Raw genomic sequence first — 9,124 nt, 5'->3', positions numbered from 1 at the left:
TTCTGATTCAGCAACATTTATTAAGTCATGAAATAAAAATCAGGATGTGTGGCTGTATACAGAATAATTTGATGTTATTTATGCTTTTTTGGTTTCTTGACACTCTCAGTTTGCTTTTTCTCCTCAGTCTGTACCTCTGGTTGCCAATTCAGTGGATGGTTACGGTACATAGGCCACGGAGGAAGGGTTAGCTGAAAAAATGTAAAATTAGATTACTGAGTTAACAGAAAACCAAGCTACTGTTGCATGAATTATTAAAATATTCAACCAGAACTGATACAGTAAATTAAAATAGCAAACACACAAGTTAAACTTTTAAGATTATTTTAACTTGCTTCCAAATAGTCTGACCAGTAGCAGACAAAAAACACAGTAGTGGCTGGTACACAAGCTAAAAATATATATAAAGGGCCTGGATTCTGATGAAAGGTCACAGAACTGAAACGCTAACTCTGCTTTTCTCTCTCCACAGATGCTGCCAGACCTGCTGAGTATTTCCAGCACTTTGTTTTTATTTCAAATTTCCAGCATCCGCAGTATTTTGCTTTTCTTTCAGATAAATTACCATTTTTGTTGGGTATATTGAACTGAAAACCATCAATTTGGATTTTTGCTTTGAGGCAAAATGAGTTGCTTCTTTTTTTTTAAATTATATCAATGTGAAATAAGCACTGTAATTACAACTGTAACTTGAAGATTGTTTCTATAACTTACCAGGCATGAAATGGCAAAACCAGCCAGAACAATGTAAACAGTCCATCCAAACTGCTCAATCATGTAACCATAAATGAAGCCAATAATCTATCAAAGAAAATAAATACTGTAATTTCAAATCAAAGACCAAATTGTCTCTTTCTATTACAAAAAACATACTTACAGCAGATGCAACAATTACTCGTTGAAAAGTTTGCTCTGCTAATTGTTGTCCCTTGTAGTCCTACAAACAAAAAATGAATTATATAGATTAAGCAAATTAAAAAGCTGCATTACGTACTCTTAAAAACAAATGCCACTGTATATTGTATATTTTACTTCTGACATACTGGTAAGATTTTTCCAAGTCAGCTTAACTTAGTTTTAAAATGTGCATTTAGTTATTTTCATCGTCCATTTAGTACTATATTATGAAAAATTAAGTCGAATCTATTAAACAATTTCTATGGTGATGAGATTTACACAATTAGATCACAATGCAAATATTTTGTTCTCAGCTTATTAATAATTGTCTAACCACATTACAAAAACTGCTTATACTATACTAGTGGTGTTTAACCTTATTGGACAAAATGGTCATACTTTTCTCATATTTTCACCCCACCAAATAATCATCTGCAGTTTTAGTTGCAGGTGTATGTATTTCAACAGCAATTATGTCCAGTTCACTGTATATCCTTTAGACGACACCATCAAAAATAGATTATCTTATCATTAGCTCATTGCCATTTGTGGGACCTTACTGCATTTCCCTACAACAGTGACTACACTTCAAAAGTACTTTATTGATTACAAAGCACTTTGGGGCATCCTGAGATTGTGAAAGGCACTAAGTCAATGTTAAGTTCTTCTAACATCAATTTCACTTCCTTACACTGGTAGGTATTTTCTTCTACTATCACATAGCTAACAGTTTTTCACCAGTGCAGAGTGGCAACAGTGTGTACCATATACAAGATGCATTGCAACAACTCACCAAGCCTCCTTCGACAGCATCTTCCAAACTCGCAACCTCTACCACCTGGATGAACAAGGGCAGTAAACACCACCTGCAATTTCCCTTCCAAGCCACACCATCCTGACTTGGAGCTATATTGCCATTCCTTCGCTGTCACTGGGTCAAAAACCTGGAACTCAGATTCCTAACAGCACAGTGGGGTGCACCTACACCAGATGGACTGCAGCGGTTCAAGAAGGCTCATCACCACTTTCTCGAGGGCAATTAGGGGCAACAAATATTGGTGTTGCTAATGACGCCTACATCCTAGGAACGAGTAAAAGAAGCTAAATGTTTTCAAGAGACATACCTTACACTTTGCATGCTTCATCTATTTTATTTATTTAGAGATACAGCACTGAAACAGGCCCTTCGGCCCACCGAGTCTGTGCCAACCAACAACCACCCATTTATACTAACCCTACACTACCCCCATATTTTTCTACCACCTACCTACACTAGGGGCAATTTACCTATCAACCTGCAAGTCTTTGGCTGTGGGCGGAAACCGGAGCACCCGGCGAAAACCCACGCAGTCACAGGGAGAACTTGCAAACTCCGCACAGGCAGTACCCAGAATCGAACCCGGGTCCCTGGAGCTGTGAGGCTGCAGTGCTAACCACTGCACAGTCCATATATCCTTTGCAAATGCATCGATACGTCAGAAATCTTATGCCACAAATTACTGCAAAGCATTTCTCATTTCTGATGCACTTAAATCATAGGCAAATTTATTCAATCATATCTGAACGGATCATTCTTCCCACATGACTCTCAACCTTGACACTTTTAAGAGTTGCAGTAGAGCATGGCCTAGTTAAAACAAACTAAAAACAATTGAACAGCTTGAAGCTAGTTGTAGAGTTTATCTTACAAATAGGAGAATTTACACTTAATACCTTCTGCAGTCAGCTTTTTTAACTGATGTAAAGTAATCCTAAAAATGCTCTGTCTGTTCCCTCTTTCAAGAGCATATAGTCTCCAACTGGTTAATAGGCTTTAAAACAAACCTGGGGTTTTCGTCTGCAACCTGCCCTGCAATTGAATCCACTATTCAAAAATGAGCAACAATTGGACCTTCTCGCATTAAAAGGGACACACACTAATTTATATTGTATAATGTTCCTGTAATAACAGTGAAACATTTAATTTACCATTACCAAGACAATGGGAGATTAAGAATTTTAAAATTACTAGCAGAGGCAGTTTTTTGTAGCATCCCCGTCATATGATATTATGAAGTTCAATCCAGTGATGATATGAAAGGGAACAATATATTGTAGACACCAACATTCATGTCAGCAGTTGATAAAAAATAAATGGTGTTTACATCCTGTTATAAATTCAAAGTATAACATGCATAAAACCATTTCTCTTCCCAGCAGTTCAGTCCCAGTAATTTCCCCTCTAAGCTGAGGCACGTTTAAAACCCATGTTATATACTAGGAAATAACCAGCTTCACAATATTAGTCACAATGGGTAGATAATTCACCAATTGATCACATTACTGGTCATGTAATATTGCACTTATAGAGTAACCTTGGTAAACTTTTGTTTCTAAGCATTAAAATAGTTTTGTAACTCTAAAGTGAACGCTATATCATTGCAATCATATGAGTGGAAATAAAATGCATATTTAACTGTTTTGAGTTTAGAATTATGGTATTTGCACTTTATAAAATTTTCACCTCAGACTCAGCTTGCAGTTACTAATTGTAAATCTGACACCTCAACATGCAGATGCAACATCTACATTGTTTGTGAAGGTATTCTTCAAATAATTTGTTTTACAGGGCTTTCAAACACCACTTTACTTGAACTTGTTTAGTTTTAAAGGTTAGTTTTCAGTAATTTAAATTTGTAAATTTTGTTGATGGTAATTAGACTCAAATAAGGGACACACATCCTGACACTTTCAGCCTAGATTCTCATTTCTGCACCTGTCACAGAAAGGATACAGACAGGCTGTATTATAGTGTTCAAATAAGTACCATGTTCTGACATGCACTGAGCAGGTGGTCTTTTCCCATCCTTTTATTGTATAATTGTAAGAGATAAAACCATGGTCCACTTTCCCATTGCCTCATCCTGCACAGTTCAGATTAGCTGCACCCCCAAATTATACTCAGTTACTGCTGTTGCACTCTATTATAAAATATTAGTGGTACAGCAGTCATCATATCATCCTAAATGGTTGAAGGAGGAGCTCCAAGCTAATCATTAATCTGTACATTCAATGTTGACAGGCCTTACCCTAGTTACACTTTCAATCTATTAGAAGGCAATTGCTCTGCATTTACTTAAGAATTTACAGTACAGAAACAAATCATTCAGATGAGCTGGTCTACGCCAGTATTAATGTTCCATATTATCCTCCTCCTACCCTACCTAATCTCACCTTATCTGCATATCTGATTCCTTTCTCCCTCATCACCTTATCCAGCTTCCCTTTGAATGAAAGACTTGTATTTATATAACACCTTTCACGACCACCAGATGTCCCAAAGCACATTACAGCCGAAGTACTTTCTTGAAGTGTAGTCACTGTTGAAACACAACAGCAAACCTTTGCACAGCAAGCTCCCGCAAATAATGTGATAATGACCTGAATAATCTATTTTTGTGATGTTGCTCGAGGGATAAATATTGGCCAGGACACCATGGATAACTCCCTTGTTCCTCTTCAAAATAGTGCCATAGGTTCATTTACATTCACTTGAGAGGGCAGACAGGGTGGCACCTCCAACAGATGGCACCTCCAACAATGCAGCACTCCCTCAGTTATGCACTGGAGTGTCAGCCTTGATTTCTGTGCTCAAGTCCTGGAGTGGAACATGAACCCACAACCTACTGACTCAGAAGTGAGTGTGCTACCCACAGCTCAACTTTTTACAATTTATATGAATGACTTAGATGAAGGGACCGAAGGAATGGTTGCTAAATTTGCTAATGACACAAAGATAGGTATGAAAGAAACTTGTGAAGAGGACATAATGGGGCTACAAAGGGATATAGATAGGTTAAGTGAGTGGACAAAGACCTGGCAAATGGAGTATAATGTGGGAAATTGCCCACTTTGGCAGGAAAAATAAAAAATAAGCATATTATCTAAATGGTGAGAGATTGCAGAGCTCAGATGCAGAGGAATCTGGGTGTCCTAGCGCATGAATCACAAAAGGTTCGTTTGCAGGTGCAGCACATAATTAGGAAAGCTACTAGAATGTTATCATTTATTGCGAGGGGAATTGAATACAAAGGTCAGGAGGTTATGCTTCAGCTATACAGGGCATTGGTGAGACCACATCTAGAGTACTGTGTACAGTACTGGTCTCCTTATTTAAGGATGTAAAGACATTGGAGACAGTACAGAGAAGGTTTACTAGACTAATACCTGGAATGGGCAGGCTATCTCAAGGAAAAATTGGGCAAGCTCGGCTTGTAACCGCTGGAATTTAGAAAAGTAAGAGGCGACTTGATTGAAACATATAAGATCCTGAGGTGTCTTGACAGGGTGGATGTGGAAAGGATGTTTCCTCTTGTGGGAGAATCTAGAACTAGGAGTCACTGTTTAAATATAAGGGGTCGCCCATTTAAGATGAGATGAGGAGAAATTTTTTCTCAGAGGGTTGTGAGTCTTTAGAATTCTCTTCCTCAAAAGGCAGTGGAAGCAGAGTCTTTGAATATTTTTAAGGCAGAGGTAGATGGATTCTTGATAAGCAAAGGACTGGAAGGTTATCAAGAGTAAGTGGAAATGTGGAGTAATCAATTCAGCCATGAACTTATTGAATGGCGGAACAGGCTCAAAGGACCGAATGGCCTACTCCTGCTCCTAATTCGTATGTTCGTACGTACAGCCGATCCTCACATGCATCTTTAAGGGGAAGGTAGACAACGCATCCAAAAGGGTGAAAGCTTTAACACCGGCTAAGTCCTCTCTCCAAATCGCTAAGGTGTTTGGAAGAAGCTGCGAATCTGAGCTTCCCAACCACCATGTCTCCGCTCCAACAAGCAGTTGAGTATCCAGCAGGGTGGATCAACTTGCTGGGAGAGGAGTCACCTTCCTCCCCGAGGCCCACAATGCGCTGACTCCCGCTTACCATGTGGGTAGGGAACGACTTCAGGTAGGAAAGCATCTTAGAAGCTGCGATCCGTTGTCCCTATGGCAGCCACTCTTCCTATGCAACTCGAATACTCACACCCAACCACGCTTGAGTTTCCCAGAAGCTTTGCCTCTGCTACCTTAAGGCTACGCAATCACTTTTGCCAGGACCCCTCGCCTTAGCAACCAGTGGAGTGGGCCTGCCTAACAGCTGCCGACACAGAATCGCCATGCCAGGAGGTTTCAAGAAAATGTAATTATCGGCAACTCCTCACGTATGATAAATCTGGAGTGGTATTTTATCACATGTGTTGTGTTTTATTTTGAAGGCTATAAGCGATTCAGGCAGTGAGTTGGACGTCTGAAATGGTAAAGGACGGCCTGCTCTCTTGTGTTGAGTTGGCAGTTGGCTGCTGTTAATTTAAACTTAGTGGCTTTCTCGTGATACAGGTAAAGCTTCTCAGCACTACTTGTTTAAAGTGTTAATATCCGCCTTTATTGCTTTCTAGTCTCCTTCGGCATGTTCGCTTGTAGCCACTAATTTTCTTTTTTCCTCTTTTCAAATGAACAAAATTTGCTTTAAGTAAAGTTCTCAAGTAATGTCCCCACTGTGTACATGGAGTTGCTCTCACCACCTAGCCTGGGGCAAGTTATTTTTCCAGCTGCAACATGTTATATCTGTATGTGTATCCCTCCAATAGTCATGGTTTCTTATTATGTTTTCATTCAGTCTCGTACTTTCCTTAAGATACTCAGTTATGTGCGAGTTTTCCTCCCAAAATAATTAGGATTCAAAATGACCTTTTTCCATTGCTCTAAATTGATTTTAAATATTGGTTGTGTGAGGAAAGTATGTTTAAAAGCCAGTGCTGTGACAGCAGGCAATAAACCCAATTATAGCTGTGGGTTTGTGCTGTCACCAAGATTGTATAAACAAAATATCATCTTTGATAAAATGATTATATTAGGTTTACAGTTTGTGTGATAAAGGACTTTATGCACTCAAAATATCACTTCTGCTAATGGGCTGTTGTCAACTATGTGGGTTAACTTGGCATTCTTTGCAGTGGGCAGGAAAAGGGCTGAACATAGAGCGAGTTTTTTGATTATGGCATATTGCTTCCTAATGAGGGCTTTCCTATCAATTGGAAATTAATCTTAAATCAAAAGGCACATTTGATCTGGATAAATTAAGAGTTAGTGAGTCAGACAAAGAGTTGCAGTGAACCATAAACAATCAGATGATGAATGCCCACAGCAATTCCATGTATACAGTGGGAGCATTACTTGAAAATTTTATTTAAAGCAAATTTTGTGAACCACCTCAGCAAAAAAATTGACAGTCATAAAACTGAAACTTGATCTTTATTTCCTTTGTAGTAATTCAAATTCAATTTTTCAAGCTGACTGGAAAATTTTGTCATGTTACAGTTTGTAAGTTTACTATGGAGTATTTTGAGAAAAAAATCATGATGTAATTTCATTAATCCAGGCTTTCCTCACAAAACATAAGTCTTGCTGTAGTGATAGATGTACAATTCCTGTGGCAATGTTTATAGTGAGACAGACAATGGAATCTTCTATACTAAAATAAAAACAAAGTGCTGGAAATACTCAGCAGGTCAGGCAGCATCTGTGGAGAGAGAAGCAGAGTTAACGTTTCAGGTCAGTTACCTTTCATCATTTTATTTTATCGTTTATAATGATTGTGGTTTTTGCGAACGAAGTAATTTTGAGGGTAGTCACCGTTATAATGTAGTGAAGCATATGCGCACAGCAACGTAACAACAAACAACAATGGGATGTGGCCAAATATATACTTCCTAATGTTGCAAAAGCAGAATACTGCAGGTGCTGGAAATCTGAAGTAAAAACAGAAAATGCTGGACATACTCAGCATCTGTGGAGAGAGAAACTGAGTTAACTTTTCAGGTCGATGACCTCTCGTTAGAACTTTTTAATGATGAGAGATAAATGGACACCAGGAGAGCTCTCTGTTCTTTATCAAACATTGCCATGGGTTCTTTTAAGTCTTCCTGAGTGGGTAGGTAAAACCTCAGTTTAACAGCTCATCTGAAAGACAGCACCTACAAGAGTGTACCCCCCTCAGTACTGCACAGAAGAACATTTACTCAAGGCTATGGAATGGGGCTGGATCCCATGATTTTCTGATTGAGGTGAGAGTGTTATCACTGAGCCATGCTGACATCTACATAAGTAAACATAGCAACCAATTTGATTACAGCAAGGCCCCTTTCAGTACAAAAGCAAAGTACTGCAGATGCTGGAAATGTGAAATAAAAACAAAATGCTGGAAATACACAGTAAGTCTAGCAGCATCTGTGAAGAGACAAAAACAGAGGTAACATTATAGACCTGAAACATTAAACCTGTTTTTCTCTCTCCACAGCTGCTGCCAGAGTATTTCCACCAACCTTTCAGTGCTGTCAAAACTTCAAAGCATCCCATGTTGCAAATCCCCAGACCATCCACTTCTGGACCCACCCATGCATAGTATTCTAGAATTTTTACAGGTGTTTTGAGGATTGAATGTTGTGACTCCCTTTTTCTGTGAAAAGCGTAAATCAGTGACCTTGTGCTTTTTTATATATACTTTGGATTATTATATATGCATTGCTTGAGCTATGTACTCAAATTTTTATATCTTTTGGCAATTGCAAAGCCCAAGATGCACAGAAATGTAGTAGACTGGATGTACCAGGTAGTTCCCTAGTGTTTAGCAGCACAGTAGGGAGAAAGGCCTTATGGGTTTAGCTGGACTGGGAAGGGGCGGGGGATTCCTGAGTTTACATACATTGCACTGGTGTAAGTGGACCTGAGATTTGGCAGAATGGTCTTGGGGGGTCTTGTAGTTTTATAGAACTGGGACAGGCTTTGAGAGGTTTGCAGTACTGCATGAGTGGTTCTGGTAGTACTGTGGTTAATGTCCTAGGAATTGGGGTGCTTTGAGGTTTTGGCAACACTGAAAAGTTGGGCTTGGAGGCACAGTTGTGTATACTGTTGGGATTCTGAGGTTTTGTAGTACAGAGGGTCAGTAGTTCTTGGCACGTTTCAGTTTTCCTTATTTTGCAAATGAAGTAATTTTGAGGGTCGTCGATGTTATAATGTAGTGAATTTCTCTCCTCATTCATTCTTCTTCACTGCCCTGCAATTTATTTTCTGTCTCTCTGCTATAAATCTTCCTCGGAGCATTCTCTCTCTACCGTTTTTTAATTAGTTCATGGGATGTGAACATCTCTGGCAAAGCGGACGTTTGTTGCCCATCCCTGATTGCCCTTGAGAAGGTGATGGT

General features: G+C 39.1%; 2 protein-coding genes across 6 annotated transcripts in view; one reads left to right on the top strand and one right to left on the bottom strand.

Annotated features, from left to right (window-relative positions):
- spcs1 (signal peptidase complex subunit 1) lies at positions 1-5,986 on the bottom strand. The gene is made up of 4 exons (XM_068051925.1): positions 5,810-5,986; positions 878-937; positions 715-801; positions 1-191 (listed from the first exon to the last, which is right to left on the bottom strand). The coding sequence occupies exons 1-4, from the start codon at positions 5,843-5,845 to the stop codon at positions 75-77; spliced, it is 300 nt and encodes a 99-aa protein (XP_067908026.1). The 5' UTR covers positions 5,846-5,986; the 3' UTR covers positions 1-74.
- A 57-nt stretch (positions 5,987-6,043) lies between these two features.
- glt8d1 (glycosyltransferase 8 domain containing 1) overlaps positions 6,044-9,124 on the top strand; it is a 30,472-nt gene continuing 27,391 nt past the window's right edge. Inside the window, exons 1-3 of one of the 5 annotated variants that reach the window (XM_068051921.1) lie at positions 6,168-6,261; positions 7,304-7,476; positions 8,222-8,345. The gene's annotated coding sequence lies outside the window, so the exon portion shown is untranslated. Of the gene's footprint in view, positions 6,065-6,161; positions 6,262-7,303; positions 7,477-8,221; positions 8,346-9,124 lie in introns of those variants that run through there. The other 4 variants (XM_068051923.1, XM_068051922.1, XM_068051924.1 and 1 more) reach the window with 4 other exon arrangements.

The sequence above is a fragment of the Heterodontus francisci genome, chromosome 19 (genome assembly GCF_036365525.1).
Source record: "Heterodontus francisci isolate sHetFra1 chromosome 19, sHetFra1.hap1, whole genome shotgun sequence".
Taxonomy (NCBI): Eukaryota; Metazoa; Chordata; class Chondrichthyes; order Heterodontiformes; family Heterodontidae; genus Heterodontus; species Heterodontus francisci.
This window is presented reverse-complemented; position numbering and strand designations above follow the sequence as displayed.

What these genes read in the sequence shown, in the direction of transcription:
- spcs1 (XM_068051925.1), bottom strand. Translation starts at nt 5,845, where the DNA reads ATGCTTTCCTACCTGAAGTCGTTCCCTACCCACATG. An exon ending in AGTCGTTCCCTACCCACATG is followed by an intron (nt 938 to 5,809) that starts GTAAGCGGGAGT and finishes TTTTGTTTGTAG; the next exon opens with GACTACAAGGGACAACAATT. An exon ending in GTTTTGCCATTTCATGCCTG is followed by an intron (nt 192 to 714) that starts GTAAGTTATAGA and finishes ACATTTTTTCAG; the next exon opens with CTAACCCTTCCTCCGTGGCC.